This window comes from Carassius gibelio, chromosome A7, assembly GCF_023724105.1.
Source record: "Carassius gibelio isolate Cgi1373 ecotype wild population from Czech Republic chromosome A7, carGib1.2-hapl.c, whole genome shotgun sequence".
Lineage (NCBI taxonomy): Eukaryota > Metazoa > Chordata > Actinopteri > Cypriniformes > Cyprinidae > Carassius > Carassius gibelio.
This window is the reverse complement of record NC_068377.1, coordinates 7013086-7031775: the sequence shown is the minus strand read 5'-3', so window position 1 is coordinate 7031775 and position 18690 is coordinate 7013086. Positions and strand designations below refer to the sequence as shown.

At 37.7% G+C, this 18690-nt stretch overlaps 2 protein-coding genes and 1 long non-coding RNA gene across 3 annotated transcripts in view; 2 read left to right on the top strand and 1 right to left on the bottom strand.

Annotated features, from left to right (window-relative positions):
* LOC128016529 (matrix metalloproteinase-15-like) overlaps positions 1-3030 on the bottom strand; it is a 30888-nt gene extending 27858 nt beyond the window's left edge. Inside the window, exons 1-2 of the mRNA XM_052601095.1 lie at positions 2709-3030; positions 2206-2361 (exon numbers count right to left, since the gene is read on the bottom strand). Of these exons, the coding sequence (XP_052457055.1) occupies positions 2206-2337 (132 nt within the window). The 5' untranslated portion in view covers positions 2338-2361; positions 2709-3030. The remainder of the gene's footprint in view (positions 1-2205; positions 2362-2708) is intronic.
* Positions 3031-3128: 98 nt separating this feature from the next.
* The window catches only part of LOC128016530 (adhesion G-protein coupled receptor G5-like), a 51203-nt gene continuing 35641 nt past the window's right edge, over positions 3129-18690 (top strand). The window contains exons 1-11 of the mRNA XM_052601098.1: positions 3129-3288; positions 5080-5395; positions 5703-5853; positions 6196-6308; positions 7937-8111; positions 8198-8330; positions 8495-8575; positions 8763-8879; positions 8995-9117; positions 9202-9241; positions 9644-9744. Coding sequence (XP_052457058.1) covers positions 6209-6308; positions 7937-8111; positions 8198-8330; positions 8495-8575; positions 8763-8879; positions 8995-9117; positions 9202-9241; positions 9644-9744 — 870 coding nt within the window. The 5' untranslated portion in view covers positions 3129-3288; positions 5080-5395; positions 5703-5853; positions 6196-6208. The remainder of the gene's footprint in view (positions 3289-5079; positions 5396-5702; positions 5854-6195; positions 6309-7936; positions 8112-8197; positions 8331-8494; positions 8576-8762; positions 8880-8994; positions 9118-9201; positions 9242-9643; positions 9745-18690) is intronic.
* On the top strand, positions 14165-16878 carry LOC128016534 (uncharacterized). The gene is made up of 3 exons (XR_008184194.1): positions 14165-14269; positions 14361-14638; positions 14748-16878. It is a non-coding gene; the product is annotated as an uncharacterized LOC128016534 (long non-coding RNA).

Genomic DNA, 18690 nt, shown 5'->3' with positions numbered 1-18690 from the left:
GCAAATGCTTTTCTATGAAGCATTGTATTGTAAAGAACTGAATGACAAAAGGCTCTGAGAGCAACACCCACACAGAAACTCACAACACTCCCTATTCTCACTCAAGCGTCTGCATTGTCTGTGCTAAGGGTGAATTGACACAAGCTTTGAGTTTGCACTTTTTCTCACCCCTAACATGTAACTCTATATTCAGACTTTTTTTTAACTGGTTTTGAAGATGATACACATGTCATTGCTTGAGGATCTTGCTGCTCAAGCTCTCTCGGACAGGAGTGTCATATGTTTGCTCATAGTGATGAAAGGCTATAAGAGAACAGTTGTGTGGAAAGCCCTTAAATGGAGAAAGTTTGGGTGTGTTTTATGCAAACTACTAACCTCAGGCACGTGGACGCTCATTTATAAACCTCAGATTCATTAAGGTTGAGAACAAGTACATCCCCTAGGCTACTGTGTTTATAAAAAATGAATAGTCCGTGAATTTTGAATGAGACCCTTTTTTTATATAACATTCATATCCTTCAATGAAAACCTTGAATGCAAATTGTAGGTACAACACCTATGTTCTTAAATCCAAAACAACGTTTATTGACTTTGAGTGCTAGATGAAGGGTCAGCTTTATAATCACAACCATTAAAGCTGATGCACTGTAGTAAGAGAATGCATGCATACTAAACTTTCCTCTAAGGTTTAAGAACTGCATTTGAGCCTTTGTCCCCACAGTTGTCTCACCACACCCCAGTCAGTCAGTCATACAGCTTTAACACATAATCCCCCCAAAAATCCATCTACCACTAAGGCATGTGCAGTCCTATCTGCTGTCATTCAACATTTGTGACTAGTAGAAACCGCTTCTTTCTAAAAGGGTTTGGGTCAGCTGTGGGATTAAAGAAAGCCCAGCCTAGAGATCAGAACAGTGATGCAGAAACACAGATCTTTCGAGAAGTGCACTGTTAGATGAATAAACTGAATTTAATTGTTTAAAGAGTACATCCTCAGAAAAAGGTACCTTTTCAAAAGGCACAACTTAGTACTTAAAGGGTGCATATTGAGACCATAAAATATATATTAGTACATAAAAGGTACAAAGGTGAGCCTTTTGAAAAAGTACCGCCCCAGTGAAAGTTTTTATACCTTCTAAGAGTGTTCTTATACAAGACTGTGGAAGTGTTTGGCCATCACAGCAAAAGTTGGCTGTATCACAAAAGTTGTTGGGCGATAGTATAGGGAATTTGATAGCCAGGTGTGTGGGAACTGCAGGTTGCATCTGCCTATTTTGAGGTCAGCCCAGAGGAGCACATCTAGTTATTGTTCATGTTATTCCAGATGAGTCAGGTTAATCTGGGTCAGGACTGATGTAAAAGATTAACAAGGCAACAGATACCTGAAAGGATCAATATGAGGCTCCCTGCCAGATGTGTGAAACTGATAAGTAAAATAATCAATTCAGAGAGAGAGAGTCTAGATCTTTGGCTTCTGTTAGTCTCTTTGCTGAGTGCCAGACCACCAATAACAGAGTTTGTGCCACTGCAGCACTGCATACATGGAGTGGCACACCACTAACAAACCTCAAACCACACAGACTACAAACTCCCCATACAGTAACCAAACTAAATACCACTTCAAACTAAAGACATCCCAAATTTTGGCTACAAGAATTCAAGAGGTAAAAAAATAGTTCCAAGTTAAATAACTTTCTAATTTGCTCTCTGATATCACTGCCATTCACATGCTGAGTTACAAGCGTTCAGCTGAAATCAGCTGTCATATAAAAACCAGACCTGATACTCTGACTGTTCAGTGCATTAAACCTAAATGAGAAACAGACCAAATAGCCTATATGACTGACACTTGTTCCAAACACATTCAGTAGAGAGAAAAAGCATTGTTTATGCTATTGTGTGATTGGATCAGTGTAACTGTGTACAGCACTTTGGTATACTAAGGTTGTTTTAAAGTGCTTTATAAATAAATTGAACATTAAAATCAACATCAAAACAAAATTATTTATGAATATTTAGTTGAACAGCCCCATATATAATTTATCTCTCTTCCTACATATAAGCCATCAGATGTAGTGGTATACATGTAGTGACCAAAACATTTTCTCACCCAACTTTTAACAGTATGAGTTCTATAATATGATCGATTTGTGATACAAAAATGTGCAGTACATTGATCATTATTGAAAAACATGAACTATTTACCTCTCCGTTAAAGGTTTCATCTCCAAAGGTGCGCGCTCCACTCATCAAGAGCATCAGAAGAGAATAAATTACAGTTCGTCTCCACAGCAACCTGAACGGGTCATCCCATAATACTGCCATCATTCTCGTCATTGGGATCGGTGATAGCAGCTAAAACTCTTCAAAAGTGTAATCAAACAGGTTAAAATCAAACTGTCCGCGACTAAAAACCCAAAACGTCCAATGCACTCAGATTGAAAACAACATCATTCTGGGCTCTCGTGTAGTGTGTCCTTTCTGCAGAAGCGCGCGGCTCTTCAGCGCTACAATCATTCAGTCCCAGGCGCAGGACCAAGAGGCGAAGAGGTCCGAAGCCCTGTCCGAAGTTTCTGAGTGTGTTAGGTAGGCAGCTATCATATCCAGCGGGTGTGCCCACTTAATAGTCTTTTAATTCCACTCACGTGGTGCCTATAAATAAATTACAGCTACAAACCTACTTCAAAGCAGAAGCTGTGCCAACTTACATTGCAATTTCCTCTTGTAGTATGACTCGGTAAACGCAACATGAATAACAGCTGGTGTTACTGTAATGTAACTGAGATTTGGCTTTTCCTGAGACAGAAAGTCGCTCGCGAACGGTGCCCTCGGTTCTCGAGAGCGCTCAAATGATCAGCAGATGACTGACGTGCTCTGACACTTGTCTCTCCGCCCTGCTTGTAAATATTTAATATGATAGTTACTTCTCGGTCAAATCAACGTTTTCTTTCAGGTTTCTTGGGCTGGTTCCAAGTCGTATCCGCCGCGTGCTTAGCTTGTTGTGACGCGCCTCGTGTGCAGCGAGTGACTCGGACTTTGTGCCGAATCCTGCGGCGTGTCCCGCTGCCTTGTAAAGCTGGAGGAGGGGCACAAGAAGACTGACACCAGTACAGTATCCAGTGCCACCTCCAGTCTGGATACAAAGAAATGTAGTCCTGCTTTGCAGTGTTTTTGAGCTCTGTAATTTAAAAAGTACCCATATGCGTTTAGCTCACTTTGGAAAGTAGGCTATTTCTATAAAACTATCGAAAAAGCATTCAGAAATATGCTCTGGTCAAGCTCAGACAGGTAAAAACTATTAATTATTAATTATTTATTTACAAAGTGCACGAAATAAACAGGATTCCATTATATGTATCGAATTTATTCTACACCATTGTGACTGAGACAACTGTTTGCTTATGTGACTACTTGAATGAGATTGTGTAGCCCACTGAAAACAGTCAAATAGTGTGACACAGCGTCTCCTACAGGACAGTTTTGTAGATTGTAGTGCATCCCAAAGCAAAGCATTTGATTCATTTAATAATAGGATACTTATATGGCAGTGGTTCCCAACCTTTTTCAACTCGCGGCCCACACAACCAAACACATATGTTTGCGCGGCCCACTTCAAAAAAATTAACTGACCCCGCTATTGTTGGGTTAATAACTTAGTACTCAGAAGCTAGATTTTAAACTATATTTATTGAATAAACTAGGGCTGTGCGATATGGACAAAAAAAAAAAAAACTATCGCGATTTTTTTGATCAATTTTGCAATTGTGCTTTTACAGTCATAAATGCATTCAGGATTAATTTGAAACATATTTCCAAAGGAAAACCAATCAGAGCTTTATCAAAAAGTTGTAACATCTCTAGAACAGACATAAGTCAAAATTATCACTATAGTGAAGATGTAAAAAAATGTATAGACTTGTGGCAAAATAAATAAATAAAAAAAAAATCCTGTATACAGGGACTTTTTTTTCTTTTTTGCCATAAATTGTTCATAGAGCTCATTAATTGTAGCGGTGCCTCAGGTGTTTGCAGTGTGTATACAGTATGTGTATGCGGTCAGCAGTGAGAGCGCATAAATATAACGCGAAAGCACATTAAAATAATGCACGAGTGCGAATCTCTCTGTTCGCAGCAGATTTCCTTTGTCACAAAACCGGTCGTGCTTGCTCAGATACACGCTGCTTTGCGAGGAGAGAGTGTGCACACTTAAAACGTGTCTCCTCTCACTTAAACTGCATCCTGTTCACTAACAAATTCACTCTATGCTCATGTGTTAGACATGAATTATTTTCGCACGTTTTTATTTCTAGCCTTTTACCGCAGTGAGAACGCTCTGATCCGTCAACATTGGCTCAGAAAAAAGGCGCATCACAGACAGTGTGTGAACCTGGAGTTAGGCATATGCGCACGTTCAAATCGTGATTTTTGGACGTTTTCTTTTAATGGCACAGCCCTAGAATGGACTGGAAATGAACAGAAAATAATTGGCGGCCCACAGGTTGAAAACCACTGTTATATGGTAATACAGAGACGTAACGAACGTGTGCTCAATCAAAGGCCGAATTTGAATATTTACATTTAGTCGTTTAGCAGACGCTTTTAGACTAAGCGATTTACAAATAAAAACAATAGATGCACATGCAATCAAACCAACAAAAGCTCAACAATATATAAGTGCTGTGACAAGTCCCGAGGCCCGTTTCAGAAAGGAGGTTGTGAAAAAGGAGTGTGTTTAATTGTATTGAAAGTGTACTTGTTGTGTACTTCCAATCTTAAAAGTATACTTTTTTAAAAGTGGATTTGCAGATAATATCATATCATTTAAATTAAAGGCCACTTAAGTGTACTTAAATAGATTGATCGGAATGTGATCGCGTATGTGGACTAAAAAAATTGGCAATCAAAATACAATGTTTTATTTGAACTAAACGATTTTAAATTTAACTCTGCTGAAGAAAATTCATTAATATTCCATTAATACTCAATATATCAGCCACCTCTAGAAATAATGCTATTTTTTCGTTTTCTTTTTGCATTTTATGTTCACATGTTCACTTTATGCTTCCATCTGTTGACAAGGTTTATGGAGATGCTGATTTCATTTTGCAGTAGGACTTCAGCGCCTGGCCACAGGGCCAAAACCACTTCCATATGGCTTGTGGACCATGATATTACTGTGCTTGATTGACCAGCCAACTCACCTGACCTGATCCTCACAGAGACTCTATGGGGTATTGTGAAGAGGAAGATAATTAACATCTGATAAACATTACAGAGGAGCTGAAGGCTGCTTTCGAAGCAACCTGGGCTTCAGTAAGGCCTCAGCAGTGCCACAGACTGATCGCCTCCCATGCTGCATTGAAGCAGTAATTCATGCCAAAGGAGCTCCAAACATGTATGGCAACACCTGCTTTGGAGATCTTGAACATTTCTGTTTTGTAAATCTTTTTCTGATTGATCTTTGAGAAAATGTTCACATTTTTTGAGAGACTGATTTTCTTTTCTTCCTGAGCTGCAAGTCATAACCATCAGAATTAAAAAAAAACTCCTGAAATATTTCAATTTGTGTGCGATGCATTTCGAATATAAGAAAGTTTGCTGTTTTGAATTAAGTTACAAAAAATAAAAAAACTTTTCCATGATATTCAAATTTTTTGAGATGCACTTTGATGACAATGCTTGTCATTATTCTCTATCAACAGTATTTTCCAAGTAGCGTGTCAACAGTAGAGTTCACTGAGTTTGACTGAAGCCACAAAATTTGATTTTGGCTATTCATTTCTTGGTGTGTGAACTGCAAACTTTCCACAGAACTGTCACAACTTCATCCTTGATGACTAGTTAAACATTAAGGTAAGAGAAGAAAGAACAAATATAGGTTATGTATTATACATAATTATTAAAATGTTTGTGATTATTTATGTTTTTATTATACATATATATATATATATATATATATATATATATATATATATATATATATATATATATATATATATATAGTCTAAATACAGTATAGTACAGTTTATTTTAGTAGTACTGTTTATATTATTAAGTGTTTTTATGAACTATTTTAACAATGAGAAGATGAAACCTTTTGTATTATATGCATTCTTTATCGTGTATTCAATATGTTGGAATTGATTTGTCTTTTTGTATTTCATTGAATGTCTGTCTTTTCTATTTTTTCCACAGAGCTGTGACAGATATGAAAACCCTGCTGCTTCTGATCATGATCCATGAAGTGGATATCAAAGTTGAGACAAAAAATAATCACACAAGATTAGAGACCAGCACCCTGCTACCTTGTAAGTTCCTGAAACCCTCCTCAAATCAGACTATTATAGTATTGTTAGACTTGTACTTTAGATCTTATTATTAGAGACAGTAGTGAGATAAATGTATTCAGGATTTAATGTATTTGAAAAAAGCCTCTTATGCTCACCAAGACTGAATTTATTTGATTAAAATAAAACAGCTTTTTTTATAGTATTAGAATTTAAAATAACTGTTTTCTGTTGTAATGTATTTTAACATGTAATTAATTTCTGTGATAACAGGGCTGAATTTTCAGCATCATTTAGTAGTCTTCAGTGTCACATGATACTTCAGAAATGATTCTAATTTTGCGGATTTGTTGCTCAAGAAACTTTTAGTCTTATTATTATTATTATTATTATTATTAGTGTTGCCAATGTTTTTTAAGCTTAATATGTTTGACAACCATGATACACTATACCATTCAAAAACTAGATAGTAAGATTAAAATAATAATAATAATAATAATAATAATAATGAATGTTTTAACTTAGCAAGGACACATTAAATTGATCAAAAGTGACAGTAAAGATAAAGATATGTATAATGTTACAAAAGATTTCTATTTTAAATTATTTTTTTGTTGAGCACCAATATTAATTAATAATTAATCATTAATAAGCAGTAAATCAGCATATTAGAAGGATTTCTGAAGGAATATGTGACAGTGAAGACTGCAAGATGGAAAATTTAGCTTTGCAGCGATATAAATTGAATTTTAGAGTATATAAATATAGAAGACTATTTCACAATATTACCATAATGAACCTGGTTTGTAGTCTTCCTGTTCGATCACCACCAGAATTTGCCTGTGTTTTACATTGACTGCACCACACAGACTGTCACAGATCACCCTGGACTACTGTTCCCACAATGCATCACACTGATTACATGCACAACTGAGGCCAAATCACATGCTCTACAAAAGGCTCGCTCTCTTGCTCATCTGGGCCGAGTGTTGTTAGCATTTAGTGCTTGAGAGCGTTAGCTACTTTACAGAGCCGTTTACCTTTCTGAGTTTCATGTTTCTTAGCTTTAGTTCTGTCATTCTAGTTCCTTCCTTAGTTCTTAGTTCTACTAACCTAGTTATCTTTTGTCTAAGCTTTAGTTTAATCATTCTAGTTTCATCTCGTGCCTCGAGCTTCTGCCTGTCTTAGTTTTACCTCTCTAGTCTTGCCCTTGTTGGAGATTGTCTGCCCCTTGATTGATCATTGCCTGTATACGGATGTCCCCATTGGACTACCCAATTGGATATTGTTTGCAGATCCACACCTGCCTATGCATCACTCTTCGTATTGTATCCTCTGTTCCTGTTTGCCTTACCATGTGGTCTAATAAAGCGTTGCATTTGGATCCGCACGTTTTCTGTTCTGTTGGTCCCGTAACAATTACTGTAGTTTTGATTGAATAAATGCAGCCCTTGTGAGCCGCATTGCTTAATTATTCCAAAACTATGAACTGTTAAAATGTTTTTGTTTATTACAAACAAATTAATTTTGTCAGTTTCAAGCTAATCAGTTTTCATTTTTTCCTTGTGAAAATGTCATGGTCTAATAATTTGTAAATTAAAGAAACAAGTGTCTGATTACTTACAATATTTTTTCCTCATTTCTTTTAGTACAGAATCCAGCATGTCAGTTTACAAATAACTTTTGTTGCAAAGAAACGGACAATGTCAGAGTTATTTGCCCCTCAGAGAATCAGAAAGATTCATTACCACCAAACTTTCCAAGTATTACCAATGATTTCCCTGAAACTCTAGGAAATGAAACGGCTCTGAATATCATCAACAGGTACTTATCTTGTGTTTAAGATCTAAACAAAATGTATGAATCTGTCTGGGTTTGGTTGCATACATATCAATGGCATTATTGTGCAGATTGGAGAAAGAAGCCATACACAACATTATGGAAAAGACAAATTATTCCACTGACTACAATTTTGGGGGTCTAAATTTGACTGTGGTTGTGATGAACTTAACAAATATTCTTGTTCCAGTCACCGTTCCAAAAGTAAGTCTCTTCTTCCAAATACCCAAATATAACATCGTTTTCTTTTAAGATGGCACTATGAAACAGTTTTCAGCTTAAATGTTTTACACTGCTTAAAAAGGTTATAAAATATATATTATAATTAATAGTGTAATCTAAATTACTTAATTTCTTTTCATTTTTAGGTGTCTAATACAGCTCCAACAAAACAGATATTAAACCCAGTGGAGGCTTACCGTTTTTATTATTTCAAGCTGCAGTTTCATGTAAAGTATTTCATTTGTTCTGACTGTTTTATAAACTAAGAAACTGTTACCTTAACCCCTTCACTCTATATTATATAAACTGCCTGTTGTCTGTGGTTGTGTACTTACAGCTGAGAACACTTGTATTATGTACAAATTCATATGAATTAATACAGCAAATGTTTAATTAATACATTTTCATTTTAAGGTGTCTGATCAATCTCCATCAGTACAAACATTGATCCCAGTGGAAGCTTTCCAAAATATCTCTGAGGCCGTGCAGAAAGTTGGAATAGTCATTTACAATTCCATTCAGCAGTTTAATGTAAACTTTTTAATTTCTTGTTCTGACTGTTTTATAAAATTATTGAAACTGTTAACTTAACCCCTTCACTCAGTTTATTATATAACCTGCCTGTTGTCTGATTGTGGATTTACAGACAAAAAATCATTCTATCATGTCCAAAGTCATACGGGTTGAAGTTATTGGACGTGACATTGTGAATTTGACCAATCCACTTATAATACATTTTCCAGTCAATAACTACACAAACCACTCAACCGTAAGCTTGCCTTTTCAGATGTTCTTAAAATATTCAAATAATTGTAATCATTTGTTAATTCTGCTTTTGTGTTGATATTCTTAGAAAAGCTACAAATATTCCTGTCAATACTATGATGAACACGGTGGGTGGGAAATCAAGGAATACAGTATTTCAGTCAAAAACGAAAACTCATAATTTCAACCTCAAATTGTGAAACTCGTGTATTAAATAAATTCATTGCTCACAGACTGAAGTAGTTTAATTATATAGTTATTTTATTTGTGATGATTTTGGTTCATATTTAACAAAAACCCACCAATTCACTATCTCAACAATTTAGAATACTTCATAAGACCAAAAAAAAAAAAAAAAAAAAATTGGTGAATTGTTACACGAGTTTCACAATTTGAGTTGAATTACTGGAATAAATTAACTTTTCCACAACATTCTAATTTATTGAGATGCACCTGTACTCTTTATTTTATTTGTATTATTTGTATTTATTTATTTGTACTAAAATGTATTAATAATATGGAATATGAAGGAAGTAACACCTGGAAGACGGATGGCTGTAACACCACTCAGATCAGTGTAGATGTTGTTGAGTGCTCCTGTGACCATATGACTGCTTTCGCTGTTCTTCTGGTGAGTACTGAGCCATTCATTCAGGCCATTACTAGGTAACAGAAACCGTTCTGTGCGGATATTGTTTTAATTTAATTCCCTCCTTCACTACCACATTTCCTGTATCTCTCCTACACTCTGAATAGGTTGAGGTGAATAACATTGATGGACAGCATTGGGAAATCTTGTCGTACATCAGCTATGTAGGCTGCGGTCTGTCTGCGTTCTTTTTTTGCCTGTACTGTCTTGTTGTTTATTTTCAGCAGGTGCTGTTCCTTCTGTTTTCATATAAATGGTTATATAATCTGCAATTTGATTCAGATTAATTTTTACACTAATCCAAAAATTGGTTGTTTAAATTTATCAAGACAGTCACAATGGATGACATAAAAAAAACATTAAAACTGATATACAGTTTGTGTGTTTTTGCAGTAACGCGAGGGCAGAAGTGTCCAACAGCATCCACGTGTCTCTGAGCGGTGCTCTGTTTCTCCTCAACCTGAGCTTCATGTTCAGCGAGTGGGCCGCCACACTGACAGTGAATGAAGTGTGTGTGTTTATTGCTGTGATGATACACTACAGCCTGCTGTGCTCTTTCACCTGGATGGCTATCGAAGCCATGCACCTCTACCTTCTTCTCATCAGAGTGTTCAACATTCACATCAGACACTACATGGTCAAGTTGTCCCTGATCGGATGGGGTAAGCATCAAATTTAACATTAACTATTAAACTTTTTAACATTTAACATTAAGTAACAAGTGAGGGAATGAATCTGACACTGACATGTGGCTGCTGGTATGAGACTCAAATCTGCACAAAAATCTGGTATGAGACTCAAGTCTGACTCTCTAACCATTAGGCCACGACTTCCCTTGATACTGAATTATTGAACAACTTGTACAGTAAGTCAGTGGAGGCAGTGTTTGTTACATATTTAGATGTTCAAGTGCAAAGTGCAAACCCTATTGTAATTGTAAGGATGTGTATAATTATTCCATTATAAAACTGGGGGGAAGATCCTTGGATCAAGAATCTGTTTAAGTCATATTTCATTTCCGTCATGAACCCTGAACCGCAAGATATGAACTTGCAATTTCTGGGAAAAAAAAAAAAAACATCAAAATTTTAATTCATCAAAATTCTAAGAAAATTCGGAATTGTGACATATAAACTCAATGTCAAAAATGTGAAATAAAAAGTAACAATTACAGTTTGCTTTTAATTATTTTGTATTTCTGTTATGCATACTGTGACAGTTTCGTTAAGAGAGAAAAAAAAAACAGAATTACAAGATGTAAAAAGTCAGAACTGAAAACTGTAAAATCACAATTACAAGTCTTGCAAGTGTGAAATATAAAGTCATTATCTTGAGAATTTTTTTATTATTTATTTTTTTGTAAGATTAAAAAGTCACAGTTAAATTTTGTATAGTTTTGTTCAATGGCAAAAATAATCTTCCAAAGAAAACACAATCTAAACTGGTGATCCAAATTTGAGGTTAATATCACAAATAATTAACTTTCAGTAAGATTTTGTTTGGGCGTAGTACTAAACTTTTCCACTTGATGATGTCTACAAAGTCCAAACATCAATAGTGATCCATAAGAACACCAGTGCGTATTGAATCAATGAGAACGTATTGGTTACGTATGTAACCCTTGTTCCCTGAAGGAGGGAATGAAGTGGTACAAAACGAGCCAATGTTACACAAAGTACCTTCGTCTGCGGGATTTGCATCGCGAGCTCCGCCCCGCAGAGCGGGTATATAAGGAGCAACGTGAGCAACTCGCATCAAAGTCTTCGCTGAGGAGGCGAGTCAGTGACCCAGCTGTTCAGCGGAACAGCGATGTGGCAAGGGGAAGTAACGTCTCCATTCCCTCCTTCAGAGAACGAGGGTTATATTTTAAACCAAGACGTTCCCTTTCAGTCAGTCACGTTCGACATTACGAATGGGGTCCCTTACAAAACACCACATGGCTGTCTTCCAGCGACCCGTGTAAGTGATAGCACCCTGTCGTGAGGCCAGCACGAGTGAGGCCCTATAGCTCACACAGAATACACTGGGTAGCATATTCCAGCTGGACGTATCCCAGGAACCGAACCAGCGGGGTCAAGGGGACTACAGGTGTACCCACAGTGGGGCAGCGTGGTGGAGCAGACAGCCCCGACATGGGAGGCATAGCGTCTCTTAGCGGGGGCGGAGTGCGGGCACTCGTCTGACTCCAAGTAGCAAAGAGGGCATGAGAAGGCAAAGCGTTCTTGAGCCGGCTTTGCATGGAAACTGGCAAGGGGAGAGGAGAACGAGAGCGGCGAGAAAGCACATCGCCAACTGTCGTTCTTGGCCTCTTGGGACCCGGAGGTAGTGGAAGCAGCTCTTTTAGTGAAGGTTTGGGTACCACCAGCCGCAGGGCCAGTGGCAGAACAAAAAAAAAAACCGAGAACAAGGGATTCTCCCCCGGCCCTCCTCCGGCGGAAGGAGTGGTCCTGCTACCATCTCCTGATGAGCTGACGTCTCAAACTCCAGGTCGCCTGTCTCAGGAACGCCGCTTGGCCTGGCATTTGTGGAGGCATTCGCCGAGCGGGAGTGGAGGAGGCGGCAGGGGGGCGCCCTCGGCGACGAGCAGGCTGAAGCAGCAGTGGGCCGCCGGGGCAGAATGTGTCTGATGGCCTCCGACTGCTTCTGGGCGGCAAAAAACTGCTGGGCAAAGCTCTCTACCACGTCGCCGAAGAGGCCATCCTGGGAGACCGGGGAGTTGAGGAGCTGAGCCCAATCAGACTCCCTCATGTCTGCCAGGTTCAACCATAGGTGGCACTCCTGGACCACCAAATTGGACATCACCTCACCCAAGGAGCGCGCAGTGACCTTCGTCGCCCGGAGAGCCTCCTGCAAAACCCCTGGGTCAGCACTGCCCTTGTGCAGCTGCCGGAGCAGCTTGGTCTGATAGACCTGAAGTGAGGCCATGGCATGCAGGGCAGAAGCGGCCTGGCTCGCAGCTCTGTAAGCCTTGGCCACAAGCGTGGATGAGAACTTACAGGCCTTTGAGGGCAGCTTGGGACCACCACGACAAGCGGAGGCGCTCTGTGGACACAGTTGCATCGCAACAGTAAGCTCCACCGGGGGAATCCCAGCATACAGTGAAGGGCAGTGAAGGCGATCGACATACGGTCCTCTTCGCGAGCCCCGAATGAGATGTCAGGAGCCTGAGAGGGTCCACCAAACTCATCCGGAAACTCAACCGGCTGCGGCGTATGTGAGGAGGATGTGGCCCGAAGAGGTTGGCTCATCGGGGAAGCCCACACAGTAACCCTCAGATCACCCTGGCCACCAGCCAAAGTAGCCCTCTTACGAGAAGAAGAGCTAGAACGGGGTGTGGCAGAGGGGACTTTATAACTTTTAAGGTAATCAAGTCTCGATCTCAACACCAAGATGGTCATGTCCCCGCAATGAGAACATGAGCCATCCACGAACGCAGTCTCAGCGTGCTGGAAACCCAGATACGTGACACAGTGATCGTGACCGTCACGAGGAGCGATACATCGACCTCACCCAGAAACACTAGGGTGAAATGACATCTTTAAAAAGATGCAAATCGGCCCGTATCTCTTTTGTGAAAGAAATTTGAAGTTGAAGTGCTCAGGGGAACGCAGGAGCTGTCGCGGGAAACCCAGATGAACCACTGAATTGCAGCGTCACACCAACACCAGCTCTTGCTTGTAACACTCCGGTGATTGCAGCAAGCGATGTGCTCTGCTCCAAAGCGAAATCTTGGATGCGAATTGCTCGCATTACTCCTTATATACCCGCTCTGCGGGGCGGAGTTGGCGATGCAAATCCCGCAGACCAAGGTGCTTTGTGTACCATTGGCTCATTTTGTACCATTCGAAGGTGATTGGACTCTCGGGCAAGATCCCATTCGTAACGTTGAACGTGACAGACTGAAAGGGAACCATGTATTTCCATACTATTCACAGTATTTATGAAGCTGAATTCAGTAATAGTATGGCCAGTATTGCAGTATTTTATTTTTATTTCAGTATTTTTATTTGTTACCAAAAAGAAAAGAAAAAAACACACAAACCTAAAGAACATGTAAGCAAACATGTAAGTCATAAATGAATATTCTGCCGATATATATTTTCTTTCTTTTTTTTTTCTTTTTTTTTACACTTTTTAGACACAAAACTAGATTTAAAATCATCTTTAAACTCTTGGCATGCAAACTAACTTTTTTTTTTTTTTACATGTATATCTCTATTTCATAATAAAGGTCTAAACTTGCTTTATGACTCTGATACATACTTCCTATATCATGTCTTTTGAATCTCATGAAAAAAAAAGGTTTAACAATAACAGTTTACATGTTAAGTATTAAAACAATTGAAATGATGATTGAAGTGTAGATTTGCTCATCCTGCATTCTCTTCCTCTTAACAGGAGTACCTGCTGTTCTTGTTGGAAGTTTGCTATCGGTTCAGCAACTCACACATACATTCTATGGTGCCAGAAATGTGACCTTATTAAATTCGAAGGCAACAAATCCAGTGTGAGTCCTCATATTATAACAATAGCTTTTCATCGTTACCTTGATTTTAGCTCTTCTTTACCTTTTAGCATTTTTATTATATGTTCTACAGTTGCTGGATCACAGAGCCTCTCATCCTGTATGGCGTGAACCTTTCCTACTTCACCATCATATTTGTGTTCAACGCAGTGGTTCTAATCACAGTGTCCAGGCAGATCTTTAAGCTAAAGAAATTGGACAACAAGAATAAGAAAATACCAGTGAAGGATGCCAGCACAGTTCTGGGCCTCATGTGTCTGCTGGGTACATCATGGGGTTTGGTTTTTCTTGGTTATGGATATACCAGTTACCCAATACTCTACATATTCTGCATTTCAAATACAATTCAAGGTAGGTTTATTCATAGACACAAAATCATAGGAGGAAAGTATGTCTGAATACATACTGTTTTATAAGATGATAATACAATTACTTTGCCCATCAACTTTATTGTTGACAGGGTTTTCTATCTTTCTGTGGATGTGTCGGACAGCAAGGCCAGAAAAACAGAAAGAAGCTCATTCCAAGTCTTTATCCACTTCGGATACCTTCATCATTGAAAAACAATAGGAATAACTTATGCATAACATTTTATCAACCAAAATGACCAAAGCTCATGACCAAAATGAAATATGGTAGAAACATTTTAGGTTCTACGGTTTTAACTTGATTTACATTTAAATACCATAATTTAATTAACTGATATAATGTTAATATACCAACCTATTGAACTACTGAAATCTGTTTTGTATCTTTGTAATACACTGATAACCACAATATGCAGGTGGTGAAAAGAAAAGCACACGATGAACCGAAGCCCATCACAAGCAGCTTATAAATAATAACATTTATAGAAGGAGCACAGTGTAATTCACACAGACACTAAACACCATCATGGTAACAATCAACCCTAATACTGCACAAGTACGCTCCAGTCTACATGCTCGCTCTTTGGCTTTTTAAATCTGGGCGCTCTGAAGCATGCAAAAAATCAAGATATGCCAAAATCTGCCAAAGCATCCTACTTTCAACTTACTATGCTCCTCATGACAGACAGTAAATGGACAGTAAATACAAAGAAACTAGTAAGTAAGGCCAATCAAAGAACAACTTCCATCAGAAGGCTAAGAAAATATGGCATGTCATCACAGATTCTCCATAACTTCTACAGAAGCACTCTGGAGAGTGTTAACTTGCTGCATTGCTGTGTGGTTTGGCAACACAGCATAGAAAGTCTTTACAGAGGGTGATAAATCTTGCCTGGAGAATCACAGGAATTCATCTCCCCTCACTACAGGACATACACAAAAAAAGGGATCTGCAAATGGGCTTGCAGCATCATCAAGGACACACATGAAGTCTGGCAAGTGGTACGAGAGCACTGTGGCCAGAACATCCAGACTCCAGTTTAATCCCCCAGGTCATTAGACTGATAAATAGTCAAAACCCACTTCCACTTCCACCTGTATCATCAGGATAAACTCAGCCTGTTTAATGGCACTCTGCACTTTACCTGCTGGACCTTCATACACTCTTAACCCATACACTCTTTACACTTTACACTTTATCACCACTTGACAATTTACAATTTGTCACTTTATTGCTACTTGCACTGCACATTTATTCTGTGAAGAATTTTTTGTTGACAGTTTTTTTTAATTATCATACAGTCCTCTTTTCTTTTCTTTCTCTTTCATCACTCTCTAAGCTATTATTTATATGTTTATTTTACTGTATTTTCTATATTTTTTACATACTTTGTGTTGCCTGTGTAAGTTATATTTTTTCCCATTATACCCTGTAAATCCATTATGACCCATGTCATTCAGAGGAGTATGCAAAGGAAGAATCTTAATATACAAAACTGATAAGAAAAAAAAAATCTAAGAAAGAAACATGGTTATTTATTTTTCCACTTACAAAAATGGTATTCTTCCTTATAATTACAATGTATTTTCCAATACATTTTTTCACCGTATATAGTAGGGGAATTTACCGTAAAAAAATTAACAGATTTTTACTGTAGCATTTTTGATAAAATAGGGTGTATCAGGTGTTCCATTTCAAGGGGAAAGCCATTTGTATTGGTTTCTGAAACTGGAGTGCTCATTCAATACCAAAACGCACCACAATAACAAGTGTACCACTGATATACACTCAATGGCTAGAGAATACCTGTAATGCATTGGGAAAGCCCCAAAACATTTCACTCAAACTAAAACATCCAAATAATTTGCATATTATATACTACATACTACATATTTACTCATCAGACTAATGTTGGAATTACGGGGAGATTTTGGATACTTTGCCATTATTTCCTTTGTTCCAAATCTGTGTGACTGACTTTCTTCTGCAGAACTCAAATGATATTATTTTTTGAACAATTATCAGACAACTTTTTTTGTCAATACAATATAAAAATGAGTGGAGTTCAAAAATAACATTTCAGTCTTGAACTTTAGAGACTTTCACTACATTTATGTGCAATGCTAAGTATTTTCTTCATGCTATTTATAGTAAATAATAAGACAGGTAATGTGTAACCTACCTATTTTCTGTACTGTATATTTATTTAAATTGCATGTTTCATTGAGTGTTTAATTTAAAATTATTTGTTTTTATTAAAATTTTAGCAATAAAGCCAAGTTGAAAAAGCTGAGTTGATGTGTTGGTCTGTTGAATCCAGTAGCAACACAAAAATATTGCCATTCCATATTTAAATAGGTTTCCTTTAGCTCAAACAGTACAACATGGCATTTGCAATGACACTTGCAATGGCATCAACATGGGTTTGATTGCAGCGAATGCATAAACTGATAAAATGTATACCATTAATGCAATTTAAGTTGCTTTTTACAATATAACTAGAACGTAAAATGCAAATGACCACTTCGTTTTTTAAACATTTTCTTATGATGCCTAGTGCTGAAATGCTAGAGTTTTTGTTTGTTTGTTTCTGTCTATACTCCACACTTAATTATAGGGAAAGGAGTGTATAATTATGTTGACTGGTGAGGAAAATCATTTTTTATATAATGAATCTGCAAAGGGGGAAAAAAATCAAAGGGTCTGATTGCATTCTTGGCACAAGCTGTGGCCCAATACAGTGTTCTGTGGTAAATTTTTAATTGAATGACATGATTTTATAATTGTAGGTACACAAGAAACATGTCTACCACATTTAAGCAGGTTTTGGTAACACTACAACTGGTGAGAAGAACCTCGAGATCATCCGTCCTCAAACTGTTGGACATGTCTGCTGCATGTGACACTGCATTCAACAGATATGTTAGTATGCAAATGTACAACTTTTAGTTCAGAATATTTGCATATAAGGAAAACTAGAGATATTTAAATGTCAAAACACTAACATGCAAACAGAGATGATGTTATTCAGTTTCTTCATCAAACTGTACTATGTTTGAACTCAAATTTTGTGACACGTTTTGTTATATATCTTATTATATGAATTAATAAGTGGAAATTATAAATAAGTGGACTCGTCCACGCCCACCAAAAATGGCTTGTTCTAACGCCCCCATATATCAACGTCAGTATGTGGGAAGATTTGCATAACGCCGCCCAGATGTTCACACAAAGAAAGAAGGTGTACCTTTTATTCTCCTTGTAGTATTGTTGTAGCTGCCACCGCCAACTCAAATGGATTAAACACATTTCATTACACCAAATACACAAAATAATGTTCTTTTTAGCAGCATCATATGACCCCTTTAAACAGATCTCTTTAGATGATGTCGAGATTTCAGGATTACCTCTTGGCTCTGCAAATAGAAAGTGCCACCTTAACAGCAGCAAGAATATTATAGAATAAAGATATCAAGACATCAAGCCATAAATACACAACAAAACAGTGAATATGTTCAACAGAAAACTTTTCCTTAAAAGAACAGTTCACAAAGAAAAGAAAAGAAAAGAAAAGAAAAGAAAAGATAAGAAAAAGCCATGGCTTATTGTTAATAGGCTGAAAATGTACATATTTTTCAGACCTACCGTTTCGTTTCACAAGACTTTGATGTCTCATAACTGGGCTCTTTTATTACATCACGATTGGCATGTGTGTGTTTTTCGGAGCATTACCATTTTGCGACCTATAATCACTTACAATGCTGTATATAGATGAACAGAAATTGATTATTTTCTGTTTATTTGAATAAGAAAGTCATACACATCTGGGATGGCATTAGGAGTATTTGCATATTAGGGGTGTCGCAATATGTATGAGGATAACCATGATATTCAAAACAACAATTATCGATATCATGTTAATTTAGTGTGTGGCGATATACCAGTATTAAAATGAACAGTTCTCTTATGATAACAGCACATGTAAACACTCGTCGTCAGTACCTGGTTGAGCTCCCAGGTGGCAGTATTGCACT